This window comes from Rosa rugosa, chromosome 2 (assembly GCF_958449725.1).
Source record: "Rosa rugosa chromosome 2, drRosRugo1.1, whole genome shotgun sequence".
In the NCBI taxonomy this organism is placed as follows: domain Eukaryota; kingdom Viridiplantae; phylum Streptophyta; class Magnoliopsida; order Rosales; family Rosaceae; genus Rosa; species Rosa rugosa.
This window is the reverse complement of record NC_084821.1, coordinates 41,409,659-41,427,399: the sequence shown is the minus strand read 5'-3', so window position 1 is coordinate 41,427,399 and position 17,741 is coordinate 41,409,659. Positions and strand designations below refer to the sequence as shown.

Here is a 17,741-nt window from a genome sequence, read left to right as displayed (position 1 = left end):
TATCAAGGGGTACAAACAACAGATGTCCATCGAGACAACCGACGAGAAATTAATGTGCAAGATCTTCCCTTCCAGTCTCACGGGGCCGGCGTCGACATGGTTTCAAGATCTCAAGCCGCATTCTATACCGGATTTCGACACACTGAGCCGCGCTTTCATTTCACAACACTTCTGCAATCGCAAGCAAAAGAAGGACATGGCGACTCTGTTCAGTACCGAGCAGAAGCCGGGGGAAAAGGTAGGGAAATTTTTTGAAAGGTTTAAAGCTGAAATGCACCTTGTTAATTGTGATCCCCAATTCGCCGCGATCTCCTTCGGAGAAGGATTGCTTTTGGGGACGCCATTATGCGAAAGTTTGCTGCGTGATCCGCCAAAGGACATGGACGACATCATTACAAGGGTTCAGGGGGAGATCAAAATTGAAAAAGCCAAAGAAGCACGCGAAGCCCAACTCACTGCCGTTGTCACCTCGAGAGAAGTTGAATGGAATAACACAAAGAATGACATTCATAGTGATAAAGGAGGGAAGCCTCAAGATTATTCCCTTGAAGAATGGTTTACGATTCACCCTGTGACCATATACAAAAGACACGGTCATGAAGGAATATTTGAGAAGCCGCCCCCCCCCCCCCCCCCAACCGGAGGCTAGTGACGAGGTTGAGAGAAGTCGATATTGCCCGCTCCACGAGACAAGGGGGCACGGAATATATAAGTGTCAGGGAGTGCGACCAGCAATCGTTACAGCAATGAAGACTGGTAAACTCCTTCAGTATAAAATGATATAAATTAAGGCAATCAAAGGGTTCATGGAAAAGTCCACGCGCCGAAATTTATCTCGAGTAATGGAGAAGGTACGATAATATGGTGACTTCGTTTTGATAAAAGATGGCACAACTCGTAAAACTCAGGTAAGAAAAATAAAAGAGTTTAAGTGATTTTTGCGCGTGTTGATATCTCATTCGAGAGACTATTGAAATTATGTATTTTGTATTTCTCGCGTGAATAATATCACTGGGACTGGTTCCTCGAGTAGGACAGTCCTATTAATATGTATGACTGGTTCCTCGAGTAGGACAGTTGCATTCAATTTGTAGAAACTGGTTCCTCGAGTAGGACAGTTACGTTTGATTCGTAGGAGCTGGTTCCTCGAGTAGGACAATTGCCTTAATGGTTCGAAACTGGTTCCTCGAGTAGGACAGTTGCCTTAATGGTTCAAAACTGGTTCCTCGAGTAGGACAGTTGCCTAAATGGTTCGACACTGGTTCCTCGAGTAGGACAGTAACAGTTGATTTATAGGAGCTGGTTCCTTGAGTAGGACAGTTACCTTAATGCTTCGGGTAGGATGACGTGCCTCACCCTCGCTGCAGGCGGGGGTGGGATGAAGGACCACACCCTCGCTGCAGGCGGGGGTGGGATGGTGTGCCTCGCCCCTCGCCGAGGGCGGGGGTGGGATGGTGTGCCTCGCCCCTCGCCGAGGGCGGGGGTGGGATGATGGACCACACCCTCGCTGCAGGCGGGGGTGGGATGGCGTGCCTCGCCCCTCGCCGAGGGCGGGGGTGGGATGATGGACCACACCCTCGCTGCAGGCGGGGGTGGGATGGCGTGCCTCGCCCCTCGCCGAGGGCGGGGGTGGGATGATAGACCACACCCTCGCTGCAGGCGGGGGTGGGATGGCGTGCCTCGCCCCTCGCCGAGGGCGGGGGTGGGATGATGGACCACACCCTCACTGCAGGCGGGGGTGGGATGGCGTGACGAATTTTAATCATGCAGGATATAGGGTGTGTAACCATTGCGTGGCGGATAGACTCGCCATCACGGTTTGGTTTCCCTTCTTCTATTGTTTTGCACAGCTCCATGCCTCGAATATTTTACTCTCGTTTTGTTTTTCTTTCTGAGCGTCTGCGAGCACAGACAAGAAAAACAAGGGGGCAACTAAGGGAATGGAATACAAGGGGGCACATAGGAGAGCCGACGACGTGGCACCCTCATCGAGGCACCCTTGTCGAAATGGATGCCTACGCCGATGACGTGGCACTCTTGTCGAGGCACCCTCGTCGAAATCTGATTGCCGACGACGTGGCACCCTTGTCGAAATGGATGCCTACGCCGACGACGTGGCACCCTCGTCGAAATCTGATTGCCGACGACATGGCACCCTTGTCGAAATGGATGCCTACGCCGACGACGTGGCACCCTCGTCGAGGCACCCTCGTCGAAATCCGATTGCCGATGACGTGGCACCTTTGTCAAAATGGATGCCTACGCCGACGACGTGGCACCCTCGTCGAAATCCGATTGCCGATGACGTGGCACCTTTGTCAAAATAGATGCCTACGCCGACGACGTGGCACCCTGGTCAAGGCACCCTTGTCGAAATGGATGCCTACGCCGACGATGTGGCACCCTCGTCGAAATAGACTTCGATTTCGAGGCACCCTCGGCGAAATAGACTTCGATTTCGAGACACCCTCGTCGAAATAGACTTCGATTTTGAGACACCCTCATCGAAATAGAGTCGATTTCGAGACACCCTCGTCGAAATAGAGTCGATTTTGAGACACCCTTGTCGAAATAAACTTCTATTTCGAGACACCCTCGTCGAAATAGACTTCGATTTCGAGACACCCTCGTCGAAATAGAGTCGATTTCGAGACACCCTCGTCGAAATAGACGCCGACATCGAGGCACCCTCGTCGAAATGGACGCTGACGTCGAGGCACCCTCGTTGAAATGGACGCTGACGTCGTGGCACCCTCGTCGAAATAGACGCCGATGTCGAAATGGACGTCTACGTCGAGGCGCCCTTGTCGAGAGGGACCCCGACGCTGACGACGAAACGCCGACATCGAGGCGCCCTCGTCGAAATGGACGACGACGTCGAGGCACCCTTGTCGAAGCCGACGTCGAGGCGCCCTCGTCGAAATAGAACGCCGACGTCGAGGCACCCTTGTCGAAGTTGACGTCGAGGCGCCCTCGTCGAAATGGACGCCGACGTCGAGGCACCCTCGTCGAAATGGACACCGACGTCGAGGCACCCTTGTCGAAGTGGACACCTACGCCGACGTCGAGACGCCCTTGCCTTCATTAAAATAGACACCTACGCCGATGTCAAGGTTGACGCCAAGGGTCGACGACGAGACGCCAACATCGAGGTCGACACTAAGGTTATTGCGAAACACGTTGCCGACGTCGAGGTTGGGGTCGACGTCGAGGTTAGCGCCGACGTCGAGGTCGACGCCAAGGATATTGAAAAAGACGTCACCGACGTCGAGGTTGACACCGACGTCGAGGTTAGCACCGAGGTTATTGCGAAAGAAGTCATCGACATCGTGGTTGGCGCCGACGTCGAGGTTGATACCGAGGCCGAGGTTAGCACCGAGGTTATTGCAAAAGAAGTCATCGACGTCGAGGTTGGCGCCGACGTCGAGGTTGACACTGAGATTATTGAGAAAAACGTCACCGACGTCGAGGTTGGCGCCGACGTCAAGGTTGATACTGACGTGGAGGTTAGCGCCGAGGTTATTGAGAGCGACATCATCGACGTCGAGGCTGGCATAGTAGTTATTGAGAAGGATGTAACTGACGTCGAGGTTGGTGTCGAGATGATTGAGGAAAAATCACCACCGTCGAGGTTGACGCCGCAAACATTAAAGAAGATGTCATCGACGCCTACGCCGATGTCGACGTCATGGTCATTGTGAAGGAGACGTCATGACGTCGAGGCCGACGTCGCAGAATATTAGGTGACTAAGAAAGGAAAAGAGGAAGAGTTTCGCAGTAGGGTACCTCAGGCTCGGAGTCTAGTTTGAGCTGCGCTGGGGGCACGGCTTAGGAACAAGGTAGCTCAGCGGGGGCACCGAGAGCAGGTGAGACTAGAAACTAGGCTTCGGCGTTGTGGGCGAGGCACCGTAGACGCCACAAGCAGACGAGTCCGCGACGCGAAGACCCGATACTAGAATGGCTGCAAGACAAAGGCAGATTTGAGTCCTGATTTGGGCACGTCGGCATCGGCGTCGTCGACGAGATGAGATGCCGACTCTAAACAAGGAACGAGGATCTTCTTATACAGGCATCTACATTTTCAACACGAGGAAGGCCTAGATGAAATTCAAAGAGGGGTGCCCAAAGAGAAGTATAAAGATGTGGAGCCCATAGAGAAATTTGAACTTTGGAAATTTTCTCTTGGGATGAATTCCCAAGGAGAAAATTTGGGGGCATTGTGGGGGTGGTCAATAAATTTGACCCTGCAATCAAGGCAATTAAAGAGAAGTAATGACAACAGTAAATGCAACGGTTAATGTAGCTGTAAATGCGACGATAAATGCGACATTCAGTATGACAATCATGGCTGCCAATAAGTGACGGTTATTGCAGGAGTAAATACGGCTTTAATGGTGGCGTGCCGCTCAAGTCACTACGGCTTGCTGTGCAAGTTTACTTGCAGCCCACGCCGAGGTACACCTATAAATAGGCTGCTCGACGTCAAGGTAATGCATCGAATTCCAATTCTCTCTACTCCACTACTAAGAAACATACTGACTTAGGCATCGGAGAGTTTTCTGCAGGTACCCCCCCTCCTCGAGCCAACAGTCAAACTTCGAGTCAACGCTCGAGGGAAGCTTCTCGATCGTTCCCGGTCAGCTCCCGCTCCAGTCCGCATTCATTGGTGAGTCAAACTCCTCAACGGAATTTTTCTGCACCAACAAACCTCACTGTTAAAATGAAACACAATCTAATCCAAAATCTAATCCAAAATTATCTAAGTTGCTGAACAAAATGTCCGATTGGCTAGATACTCAAATTACCCAAAACAACCTCTTGATCTCTACTAAAACCAGCCAAAACCAAACAAAGTAGTTTGGCCACCAAACAGTCTCAAAATTAAGACCATCAACCCACTTCAAGTCAAAGTTGTATACCAAATTAATTAATTATGTCTCTAAATTTCGTCCGGCTAAGTAAATCACCGAAAAATAAGGAAGACGAATTCATTATGATAGCTCTAACCAAAAACTACGAAGAATTTAAGAAAGAAAGCATCATTAGTTGCCGTAAAGTCTAAAAATGTCGCAAAAATAACTGCAAAGCCAAGGTAATAACAGAGTGAGAAGGGGGACGCACAAGTTCACACTTTGAGCTCAATAATGGGAAGCCCTAGCTCTGATGAGGAGCACTAACAGACCTGACACAAACACCAAAAAGAGAAAGGCGACTGCAGTGACAAGTCATCTGTTTTCATGTCCCACCAAGAAGCGCACTCAACTCTTGTGTGATTGGTCCGCCTCACACAAACGCGTGGGACGGTGTCTCTGCCAAGCCCATCCCTTCCTCCCCTATGGATCATAAACCAAAAAATCTCCAAACTTTTGGATTATTTATATATAATCTACATATACTCCTCCAATACCCAAATTCTATTGGCTCCCCGACAACCTTCAACACCCTTCTCCTTTGGGTTTTTTTTTTTTATCATTACTTTTATTATCTTCCTCCTCCAAAACAGAGAGCACTCTCAGAGAGAGGAAGTAACAGTAGCAGCGCCTCGATCCACAGATTTCAAGCAAATTCGTTTTTGACTTGGGAGCCCAAAGAGTTAAAAGGCAAGGGAGAAAAGAACAAAACCCATCTCTGCTTTTGCTTTGTTTACTAGATTTTTTCTACTTGCCCCTTTATTGGTTAAATTCATTTGGTGTGGCTTTTTGAATGGTACAAAGGGTTTGAAATTTAAGTGGGTTTCTGTTATCAGGATCTGGGTCTCACTGTGCTTGATTTGCTTTTCCCTGTTTTCACTCCCTTGGATTCCGGTTGTGGTTTGCTGTGTAGAAAAGTGGTAGCTTTATTGGTATCTGGTAAAGGTCTTGGCTTGTTTTTAAGTCAGGGGGTTTGGGTTTTGGAGTAGAGTTTCTATTTGGTGGGTTTTGGCTTCTGGGTCTTGAGAATTTAGTTCATCTCAGTTGTGGGTTTTTTCTTTCTTTCTGAATTTTGAGTTGGTTCAAGTTCTGGGTTAGCTGCAATTTCAAGGTAAAGGTTTGATTTTTGAACTTAACTTGTTCATATGGGACTTGGGTCTCTGAGTTACAATTCATTTGTGTTTACTTTTATCAGGCTAAAGTTCTGGTTTTTTTATGCTTTATTTCTGGTGTTGGTTTGGGCTTTGGAGTTGCTCTTGGCTGCTCAAGTTTAAATTTGACATTTTGTGTTAGCGTCAAGGGATACTAGGATTTGGATTTGGTTGGGTCTGGTTGTTTGTATTGTACTTTGATTTCTCAGCATCATAATTTATATATGGAAGGTCACTATCTGGGTTTTACCTGAGGCCGAGGGTTTGCTGGAACAATACTAGATTCTTACTTATGCTCTAGGGTGGTTTTCTTTTTGGGAATTGGCTTTAGTACAAAATTGTCTTCAATTTTGCTTAATCTGTGAGCTCTGGGTCTTTCAAAGTTAGCATTTTAACCTGGACTGACTTAAGAAACCAATTTTTTGCTTTGTCAGGTTTCCTTTCCTGGGTGTTTCCATGGATTCCCCTCAATCTGTTGTGTCTCCGTTCAAAACCTCTGTTGTTTCTGAGCCTGAGAAGCAGAAATCTGACTGTTCTGTTCGCACCAACTCTGGACCATGTTCTAATGGAATTGAGTCCAATAGACAGGAAACCAATGTTTGTAATGTAGAGGACTTCATTGGTGTTCTTGAGGTGTATGTTCATCAGGCTAGGGACATCCATAACATCTGCATTTACCACAAGCAAGATGTCTATGCTAAGCTATGCCTGACAAGTGATCCAGAAATTACGGTATCCACCAAAACCATTAATGGTGGTGGTCAAAATCCAGTCTTCAATGACAAGGTCCAGCTCAATGTTCGGACTGTTGATGGCTCCATCAAATGCGAGATTTGGATGCTGAGCAGGGTGAAGAATTATCTTGAAGATCAGTTGCTGGGGTTTGCTTTGGTGCCTATGTCAGAGGTCCTCATCAAGAATGGGAAGTTAGAGAAAGAGTTCTCTCTTTCTTCAAACGATCTCTTTCATTCCCCAGCAGGGTTTGTGAAATTGTCTCTCTCTTATGCTGGAGATTCACCAGAAGTGATGTCCTTGCCTTCAAATCCTATTATGGAGGACACAGAGATAACTGATTCTGTTCATTGTGAAGAATTAGATAAGATGGAGTTCCCAGACCCGGATATTGCCAATGAAGACCAGCTGATGGTTTCAGAGTATATTAAGATCCCATGTTCGGAGTTTGAGTCTCAGAGCTCTGAGAGTTTCGTCACTGCTGATTGTGAAACTCATGTTAGTTCTGAAGTGGGCGTTCAAGCAGTAGAAAGCGTTTCGACTGCTGCATTTGGATCTATTCAGGCTCAGAAGCTTGACTCTCCCCCGAGCAGTGTGTCAACTAATGGGGTTTCATCTCCATCTGTCCAGGCAAGCTCAGAGTCATTTGACACTCCTGCATCTCCAAATCAGGAACAAGTTTCGGCCTCAGAAGAGAAAAAGGCAGATCCTAAAGATGGCGAGACTGATTCATCTGGTGGGGTGCCAAGTGATACAACCTCAAAACCTGTCGTCACTGTCAATGTTCCAGAGCAAAATGTGGTGCAGCAGGATTTTGTAGACATGTACATGAAAAGCATGCAGCAATTTACTGAGTCTTTGGCTAAGATGAAGCTTCCTTTGGACATTGAATCACCAACTAGTTCAGGAAATTCGAGCTCTGATCAGAATTTATCAACACCAAAGACAAATGGCTCCCGTGTGTTTTATGGGAGTAGAGCTTTCTTCTAAGCTCCTGGTTCGCTGGTTCAGATGAAGACTCACAGGTGACTCTAGATGTTAGATGGGAGGCTAGTACTAGTAGTGAAGTGTAATAATGTGTTTTATGTATTGTTGTGCTTTCCTTTGTATGTTGCGGTGTTTTAGATGACTTGAAATCTTGACTTGTACCTGTTACAAGCTTTGTCCTGTCACAACCTTCTGTTAGTATATATGAACTAATGTTAATCTTCCGTCTTGCTCTTTGTAGCTACTTTTAATCTTAACCTTTTAATTATTGTGATATCGAATTCCATCTAACTATAGGCTAATGATGTTTATAATCATACGATTGATGTTATGGTCCCTACATTCACATGGTGATTGAAAGAAAAAGTTGTAAAGCCAAAGCTTCCGTCGTTGTGCTTTCGGCGGTTCGGCCATTGCACATGATTAGGTTTAGATTGAACCAGATCTTTACCATCTCTATCCATATGACATGGACAAGCTTATAGTTAATCCCCCATCAAATGATATTATCTCTCTTTGTGCCTGTTACATATGATTGAGATATAGTTTTGTTGACAGGGGTGAAGTTTAATTCCAGGGGACTGTTATGGATAACACAGCAAAACCATCCTTTGCCCTATTAATTCTCTGCTATTTTGAATTTCTACATTTTAAATGTGAGGGAAGACTTCTTTGCGGCTCATGATAAGAAAAAATGTACATTATAACACCAAAGAGAATACAAACATTTGTTTATCCCAACCATATTAGATAGTTTCATAACATCAAAGTGGCACTTCTATTACTTCGTGTGCTCTGAGGTTGATATGCCTCCTACAGATCCATGCAATCTGGCCATCGTCTCGGTACCTCACCCTCCATAAGCCAAACTTCTCTGCGATATCTTTTCCAGTTGAGCATCTCCGCTCCCTTAGGAAATCCAGAACCCACTGCTGTGCTGTTCTTAGATCTTGCTGGATATCTCTTGAGCTTTCTGCAGCCCTGCTTCTGTTCCTTCCCTCCATTCGCCCAATTGCCACAGCTCCAACAACTCCTGCTGCAACTGCCGTCCCTGCTCCTGCGCCTGTTGCTCCACGAAGGAGGGAAGAATCGGCCAGGTGCGCAACTTCCCTGCTCAAATCAGGTATCATTTCACCCATCCCAGCAGCTAGATGAGCTCCTATCTTGAGAGCAAATGTCAGCAGTTTCATGAACTTTGTGGTGTATGGTGCCAAGGACTTCACAGTTCTGTTATCAACCTGCATCATTTCACACCCCATCTGATCTTCCACAACATGCATTTCTCTTCGGAACTCACATAACATGTGGAGTCGAAGAGCATTCATTCCAGGAACCATGTTGGTGATCAATCTCCTAGAGTAGTTTTCTGTTCTGACAAAGTAGAACATGTTGGGCACTTTCCTCTCTTCAATTTGGACATTGTAGGTCACAAGGTAATTCACTTTGCGGTGAAGCTCAGCAAGGAGTCTATGCTCATAATATCTCAAACCTTGGATCTCCTGTTTCAAGTCTCTGATTTCTTGCTCAATGATCTTCAGTCTCTGCAGAACTACCTCAACCCCTTTGGCAATTCCACCAAAAGTTGGTTCAACTGTTGCAAGCTCATCACTGGTGGATATTGTGTTCTCTGCTCCATCTGTGTCGCTCTCAGGTGGGATTTGCAGTTCTTGAGCAAGGTTGTATAGGTCATGATATCTGCGGTGCAGTACTTCTCGGAAGTCATCATCTGATAGGAGGTCTCGGGCAAAGTCAAAACCAGCTCCCATTATTTGTCTCCCGAAATCTGAGATTGGATCCCATGTGTGCTGGTAATCATACATGCTGTCTGCAGGAACAGAAAGCAATGCCTGTTTCAGCTGTTGCAATGAAACGCATTGTATTTTCCTGCATCTGGGAGGTGTGAGGTTTCGGACACATTCCGGACGCATCACATTTTCAGTCAAGGTGATGCCATGGCAGAGGCTATGAATTGCTGGTATTATAAGCTGCTGGATGACTCTAAGTGTTTCTGTCAGGTTCTTGGTGGAGCATGCAAGAACATCGATGTAGTAACCAAGCTGTCCTCCCAGTTCAACTCTGATGTAGATTCCATTGATATTTATTGAGATTAGGTGCTTCTCAAGACTGTAAGTTGCTCCATGTTGGCTTTTCAAGGCTATGACTTTGTTATGCAGATGCACCTGTGTTTGCAACATACAAAGTTTGATGAGAACATAGATTCGTAACTGCACAGGATGTTATCACATTTCTAGTTTTAAGGTAAATGAACCTGTACTTTTTTCCCTTGCATAATATAGATATATCTGTGTCGTGTCTGTATTTTTCATATGCTTGATTCATATGACCCCTAAAGTTTGAGTCTATATTAGTGCTTGTCAATGTTATATAATTGATAGCATTTAGCTAAAATCACCATGACTCATGTGGCATGGAACAATTATAACAGCAAAGCAATAGCAAGATTTTCTCATCAGTTAGCGCTTAGACACTTCAAAATAATTTTGCTTATAGCTAAAGAAATTTAAGAGAGAAATATCAACAAGAATTAAAATGAAAATGAAAATAAGGATTGGGGTAAGTCTTACCTGTAATCGAGGAAAGAATCCCGGTGTTAGGAACATGTGGCTTGAATCATCACATTCAAGATGCCTACCTGCAAAAATGCATTCAGGTCTGCTTAACTGCCATCTTTGTGGCTTTCCTCTGCCTTCTTCAAGAAGTGAGGGAATGAATAGCAATGAGTTAGGGTCTGATGGGTCTTGTTGGTAACATAGTTCGAGTTTTAGCATCATCCTCACAAGGTCACTAGCCTCTAAGTTATCAAATATCTTTGAACCTATTCCAGGAATTGGACTCTGTAGACTTCCTCTAAGAATTTTCTCCAAATCTTTCCTGCTGATGAATCCATTATTCTCTGAGGAGCTTTGCTTTCTTACATCTAGTCTTATTAGTTGGCCAAGCACCTCACCACAGAACCACTCACAATCCAAGATTAGAAACCCCAGTTCATCAAAATATATCAACTCTCCTATGTGATGAAGGCAAGTAGCTACAGCTTGTCGCCTCTTTTCCATCTTCGGTTTGTTATCATGTCTTGACCGAATTCTTAAGGACGGAACCTTCACTTGGCATAGCTCATCAAACTCCTTCCACTGCATGGCTGGCTTGTTGTAGTTCTCTGATCTCCAGTCTGATAACATTTGCATAAGATCATTGCAAAGCTGATAGATTCTCGGGACTCTTTGGAGAACCGTCTTGCTTGTCTTTAGAAGGTGATGAGTGAGTTTACTCACTGATGCTGATGATCTTGCATCAACTGTGAACACTGTTGGGTAGAAGTCAACAAATCCCTGGAACTTGTCTCGCAATCTTTGGATTGAGTTTACTGCAACCTGCAAGTTCTGTGATGGCTGATTGACTTTGTCATAGTGCGTGAGCACGATCGTCACATTTGGTAGCATGCATTGCTGAACTGCTCTTTTTGAATTTGACACTATGAACCTGAGCCAGTACTGGAGGTCCTCTTCTATCTCCATTGCATTCTTTGGCTCTCTATTGTTTGTTTTCCTAAATAGACTGGATACTATGAGAAAGAATGATGCACTCCCATGCCCCGGAAACATGAGATCATGGAGTGAATAGAATTCATGCTGACCAGCAAGATTCCATATTGAAATCTTCGTGTCATCATCTTTGAATGTTTTGATCTTCACTCCAACTGTTCTGACCGCTTGCTCAACTGGGTTCACTAGAGATCTTACTTGGTCCGCAAGGGGAAGCTTTGATGAATAGAAACTCTGCAATATTGTATTGCACAATGTAGTCTTACCTGCAAATCAAAATACAAATTTGTTTTTCAAAAGCTAACAAGTACTTGAGCAAATCAACTTTGTAGTCCAAGTTGGATGATTACCTGCATATTCTTGCCCACAGAAAAATACCCTACAACTCTTTGGCACTGTAAGTGGCATGTCCTTCAGCAAATCTGTTTCAGGTTCTGCCTTTCCATTCTGACCCAATCTTTGATAGAGCCCATCAGTCTTTCCTGAATTTTGCAGTGGTGTTCTCGAAAGATCGATATCTTCAATCCAAGGATTTACCTGTAATGTCTCCATGATTGTTTGCAGTAGCAACTCTCCTTGAACACCCTTGCAGCCCTGTAAAGATAAGTGTCTCAAGGAGGCATTCTTCTCCAAGCTCCTGAAAAGTTTGACAAAATCATCTGGTTTTAAACTCTCATCATCGTATATCCCCAACCGAGTCAAAGTCTCATTGGATGTCAGCATCTGTAAAATGGCTGCAAGTCCCTCCCTTCCAATCTTTGTTCTTCCACCTCCAAATGTCACAGACTTTAAAGTAATGTTTGCTTGATATTGCAGTGCAGAAAACCGGCTCAAGGGACAGAGTAAATGCTCAACTCCTATACCTCCAAATCTGTTTCCATCCAAATACAAGCTCTCCAAACTCTGGTTCTTGAATAGTCCAGCTGCTACATATACGACTCCCTTATCTTTCAGGCAAGTTTTGGATAAGTGTACCTCTTTGAGGCTCTGGTTTTGCTCCAAAACCCACCGAAACTCCTTAGCCCATCTTGACTTCAACCGCACTCCAGTCATGTCGAGTGACTTGACAGTTGCGTTCCAGCCAAGAGCACAGGCAACCCTGCATGCACCAGAAAGGTCGAGCCTGTAAATTCGGAGTGTGCTATTTTCAGGTAGAAACTCAACCACCTTAGAACTCTTTTCGCCATTTTCTCCACTCCACACATGAACTTCCATAGCTCTATTCCTTGCTAAAACTGCAGAGATAAGTGGGGTTGCTGTGATTGAGTTCGAGTCAAATATTGTCAACAGCTTCAGTGTTGAGTTCACTTCAATCATCTTTGAGAGCTCCTCTGCTCCCTTGGAGCCAATAGAGTCTTCCCATATCTGTAACTCTTCCAAGCTATCATTCACTTTAAGGGCAGAAGCAAGAAATCCAGCTCCAACAGACCCAACATTTGATTCAGTGAACATTACCTCTTTGATCACTCCATTTCTCTTCAGAATTTCAGATAGCTCTGATATGCACTCTCTTCCGAATCTGTTTCTCCGAAACATGACTGACTTGATGTTTGAGTTACACTCAAGCAACACAGCAAGATCACGCAGTTGTTGGAGCTCCCATTCGATCTGGTGGAACTCCAAGTTTCTTAGAGACAATTGGATTGCTTTGGATGTTCCTAAAACTATGAGGAACTGAGAAAAGTAAGAGAGGCTGTCTTTTGAAATGTTTATGTTCATGGAATTCTCGGCTTCCTGGTAGCAGCCAGAAGAGGGTTGTGAAAGGTAGAAGGAGATGTTTTGTAGGTCGAGGCTTTCGGATTCCACAGCTTGCAGAACCCATTGGAGATCTTTGAGATTCTGGCTTGTTGCCATTGTTATTTGAGATGTAGGAACTCTTTAGAGCTTAAGAAACTGTGTATCTATCTCACAAGTCACAAGATATATGATAGTGAGGTAAAGCTTATTCTTTTTCGCTGTGATGGTCCAACTTTGGCCTTTAATGTCTGATTGGTAATGATTCATATTCTAAACTTTCAGCTGAAGATTTATGTTGTACCTTTAAGCAATCTTGTTATACAGGTATGAACATAAACACACCTCTACTGTTTTGCATTGACAATGCAATAATGCATGGTGGTGCACCAGTGATCTCTAAATCGCACTGACACGTGGCAGGATCTGTGCAAGCTTGATCTGCCATGCTCTATGTTTGGACTGAACAGGTTAGAACAGATGGAAAAGGAAGTGAGGAAAAGTGGGGCTGTTCACTTTGTTGACATTTTGGGCAGTGAGCAATGCTCCATTTCTCTTCTTTTACACATTGAAAAGGACAGGGGAATCCAATAAAGCAGATGGAAAAGGCAGTTTAGTGTTGGGAGACAAACATCTCCTTAATCAGGGGATCTCAAATTAGTGCGATTCCTACTGTTATAGTCTGAATTTCTTGTCTTTCTATCATATCCAAATGCCAATGCAAGTGTGTAATACTAGCTTACATTGTGCACTGCCCAGGAACCCATGAGAAAAGCAACAGTGAGAATAAGGAAGAGTGATGAAATCACCATCCCTTTGCACTTTCAAACACTCCAAAAAGGCTTAAACCTCAATGTATTCCGATGGTGAGTGTCTGAGAATCTTGACTCTATGGAGGCAAAGGAAGAGCTCAAGTGACGTTAAAAAAGAAAAGAAAGAGGATGAATTCACTGATATAGGTTGAAGTTTCAGAAAGCAACCACAAACAAAAGAGTAATATCAGAGTGTTTTGCAGACTTGTATTTTAAAGAAAAAAATAAATCAATATCAAATTATTTGTGGTGGGAATCCCAGTTGACTAGTTGGGGCATTCATAGAGAAAAAAATAATAATAAATCCCATACTCCATAAGAAATATAAGAGCCAGCAGCTTAGCCAGGCTTACAGTAATTAAAAGAAAAGCATGAAGAAAACACTCCTATCTCTTTCAACATACTATTCGAGCCGTCTCGCAGGAGATGCACGGTACATAAAATGAAAGCGTCTTCCTGAGTATGTATCCGCAGTCTGATTTTACACCTCAATCAAATTCCAAGAAAGGAACCTATGTAACAAAATAACAAAATTCAAACCTTACACAAAATTCCATGCTGAATATGTCTACTTCAAATCAAGGAACCTCATTAGAACTGCATGATCAGATTCCTTGTAAGCTCAAAATCTTTATAAGGGAGATATATAATATTCACAATCCGTCACTGTTTGACTGGTTTTGCTTCACTACGATCACCCTCTTGATACCCAAGCAACAAATCTCCTAAGTAGCGATTCCTGAAGCACACAGCAATAGAACAGAAAGAGGAAAATAGAGTGAATTCCATGAAATAGCAAGTACGTATCAGCATAAGACTAATTTACATTGTCTGTGTAAAATCTAGAAAACTGCTTTAACCAACTTCGATGTTAATGGCAAAGTTGATTAACATTATGGATTGGCCAGAGACTTTTAAAAGTGTAGGTTTGGGTACTGCACACTGATCAACAGCAGCATCTCAATAATAGAATAGAAAGAGGGACAGAAAATAAGCTGCAGAATACTTTTCAAATGAATAATTAAGGAAGAATCGTTCTCTCTTAGGCATAAATATGCATGTAATGTATGCTATGAATTATATCAATGGGAGCACTGAAGATGTTTCTATCTCGGGTTTAAACATTCATATTGTTTCATATGAACGATTCACTATCCAGAATGATCCTCAAACTAAAAATAAATAATGTACAACACAATTAAATCCTTCAAACTTCATACCAAAAGCTCTTCTTTTGGAATTAACAAGTTCTTTGTACAAAGTTAGTGTAAGAAGACAACTAAAGCTTATTTAAAGGAGAAGTCAGGAGTGTTACCTCTATTTGGTTGTCTACTGGTCACACTGTAGCTTCCAATGTAGTCCTGAGAATTACTGGCTGTGGCACCTGGGGCAATATCGCCCAGACCATAACTAAATGTACTAGAACCATCTAGCTCAGGAGTGGTGGAGCGCCAAGTTGAATCACCATGAACTGAACCACTATGGTAGAAGTCCCCATAAGACCCCTCATAACCAGCAGTTGATGTAGGAAATGATGATGTTGGGGATACACCAGTGCCATTGATTCTTCCATAACCTGCTCCTTCAAACCCATAGCTGTTACCTCCATTCCTATAATTACTGGGACTAGTAAAGCCAGATAAAGTCCCTCTACCTTGAGTTGAAAAAGAACTGGGGCCCAAAGTCGAACCACTAATGCCAAACCCCCCATTTGCAGAGCTCAAGTAAGCCGCAGTACTGCCAGGATTAATGGCATTGTTGATGCCACTGTTTCCCCAGACATTCCGAGTAGGTGAGTTTACTAGAGAGGTGGTCCTTCCATTACCGGCATTATATCCAATAGGGTTAGTGTACCTGTTCGAATTGCCATTATAAGTGGGGCTCAACATCAGTGCATATCCTAGACTATTACCGAAGTTGGAATTCCCACCATAGCTTGAGCTCAACCCTGGCTCCAAATTCATACCCATTCCATATCTATTAGTGCCAATTGGAGAAAACCCACTACGACCACTAGAAATTGGATTGAACCTGTTATCCATACCGACACCAAAGCCCCCAACTAGGCTCATATTATAACCCTGAGCATAACTGTTAAGTAAGTTATTGGCCCTACCTGGACTATAGTTGTATCCTATCTGAGGGCTCCGGAGGGGCCCTGGGGATTGCTCTTTGGGGACTGCCCTCTTGACCTCAACCATCTTACCATTGAGTTCATGGAATGTTTTATGCAGAACTCTGTCCACTGCGTCCTCCGAGTCATAAGTGATAAAGCCAAAGCCTCTAGGCCTTTGGGTGTTGTGATCATACATTACTACGACATCAGTGACAGTACCAAACTGATCAAAGTATGTCTTAAAGTCATTCTCAGTGACTGTGGATGCTAAACCCCCAACAAAGATCTTTCTCGTGCGTCCGGGACCAGGAGAACTATGTGCACCCCCAGTTCTGTTTAGCATGTGCTGATCCTCCTTAGGAACAGCCTTCTTTGCTTCCACCTAAATTCAAAACAGTGTAGTTAGCAAAACAATTGATGGGTAACCACTAAGCATCAACATTTATCCGATGCAGATTCCAAAATCTAATCGCATTTCAACTTGATTCGTATCTGGTGTTATATAGAGTTTACGCATTTGAAGTTTATAGAACCTATAAACAAATTTCATAGAATACCAACTTAAGCACATGCTGCAAAAAGATAAATGCAATACTCACTGTGCGGCTATCAATCATGTGCTTGTCCTTCACTACCCTATCTGCAACAGCAGGATCAGCAAAGACAACAAAACCAAAGCCACGAGCACGACCGGTTGCCCGATCCCTCATGATCACAGCCTCCACCACCTCCCCATATTTCTTAAAATATTCTTTAAGCTGTTCCTCATCTGTGTCCCAAGAAATCCCACCAATGAAGATCTTGCCGAGATCTGGTTCCATCCTTCTATGCAATACAAATTCAATAACCCAATTCAGCTCAAATAACAAAACACTTGTAAACACACACAATTCATCACAAATTGAAAAGCCATCAATGAAAGTTCACAATTCAATAGGAAAGCCAAGACCTTTACCATTAGCAGAGTCTAATCCACAAGAGCAAACCAAACAGATTAAAAAAGCAATCGAACTCAGAAAAGTGATTATCTAGATTTACCTTGTCCAAATTCAGACAGCAGGAAATGTAAAAATTCAATCTTGGAACATCAGACCTTCACCAACAATCAGATCAACAGAAGGATTCCTAGCAAAACCCAAACAAATGAAAAAAAATCAGCATAGGGATCAGAGACCCAATACTCAAAAAATAAGATCAAGATGGAAACTTCACCATTCAAGGAGGACCCAGATAAGAGAAAATGATAAAAACTAAGATCTAAGAAATGGAATATAAGTAATGGAAACAGAGGATGTGGTGGTCATCCTCCTCTCTCTCTATCTCTCACCCTTTTCTATTCTATCTTTCGTGGCTATTCCACTTCCTCCTTTTTATAATTAAATATGAGAAATATAAATAGAATGTGAAGCTGTAGGTAAGGGACAAATTTTTATAAATAGACTGACAAATCATCTGGTCTAAGAATATTTGGAGGAGCCATTCAGATCACAGCGGATGTTTCTTTGCTCAAACAAAAGACGAGAGAATATGAATTCCAAAAGAAAAGCATAATGACAACATTGGTGCAAATTACAGCTCCTATTGATGAAAGGAGCATTTACCACACCATGTCAAATGTCTCGTCTTTGTTTACATTCTACTATTAGACTATTAGATGATTTATTTATTTAATCTTTTGTGAGAAGTAGGGATTAGGGCTGGGCATTTAGCCCGGAAAACCGAAACCCGATCCAGAC

At 43.8% G+C, this 17,741-nt stretch overlaps 3 protein-coding genes across 4 annotated transcripts; 1 reads left to right on the top strand and 2 right to left on the bottom strand.

The window, feature by feature from the left end:
• The first annotated feature begins 5,404 nt into the window (after nt 1–5,404).
• On the top strand, nt 5,405–8,004 carry LOC133733919 (uncharacterized). Of its 2 annotated transcripts, none has more exons than XM_062161565.1 (2): nt 5,405–5,600; nt 6,496–8,004. In XM_062161565.1, the coding sequence occupies exon 2, from the start codon at nt 6,518–6,520 to the stop codon at nt 7,781–7,783; it is 1,266 nt and encodes a 421-aa protein (XP_062017549.1). In that variant the 5' UTR covers nt 5,405–5,600; nt 6,496–6,517; the 3' UTR covers nt 7,784–8,004. The 2 variants fall into 2 exon arrangements, with proteins under 2 accessions (XP_062017549.1, XP_062017550.1); XM_062161566.1 differs by lacking the exon at nt 5,405–5,600 and adding an exon at nt 5,608–6,021.
• Nucleotides 8,005–8,288: 284 nt separating this feature from the next.
• On the bottom strand, nt 8,289–13,383 carry LOC133733917 (protein TORNADO 1). Its single transcript, XM_062161563.1, has 3 exons — nt 11,694–13,383; nt 10,366–11,609; nt 8,289–9,960 (listed from the first exon to the last, which is right to left on the bottom strand). Exons 1-3 carry the CDS (start codon nt 13,195–13,197, stop codon nt 8,545–8,547), a joined length of 4,164 nt encoding a protein of 1,387 aa, XP_062017547.1. The 5' UTR covers nt 13,198–13,383; the 3' UTR covers nt 8,289–8,544.
• A 790-nt stretch (nt 13,384–14,173) lies between these two features.
• Nucleotides 14,174–17,503, bottom strand: LOC133733918 (heterogeneous nuclear ribonucleoprotein 1-like). The gene is made up of 5 exons (XM_062161564.1): nt 17,218–17,503; nt 17,044–17,130; nt 16,605–16,830; nt 15,205–16,387; nt 14,174–14,628 (listed from the first exon to the last, which is right to left on the bottom strand). The coding sequence occupies exons 3-5, from the start codon at nt 16,824–16,826 to the stop codon at nt 14,615–14,617; spliced, it is 1,419 nt and encodes a 472-aa protein (XP_062017548.1). The 5' UTR covers nt 16,827–16,830; nt 17,044–17,130; nt 17,218–17,503; the 3' UTR covers nt 14,174–14,614.
• Between the last annotated feature and the right edge of the window lie 238 nt (nt 17,504–17,741).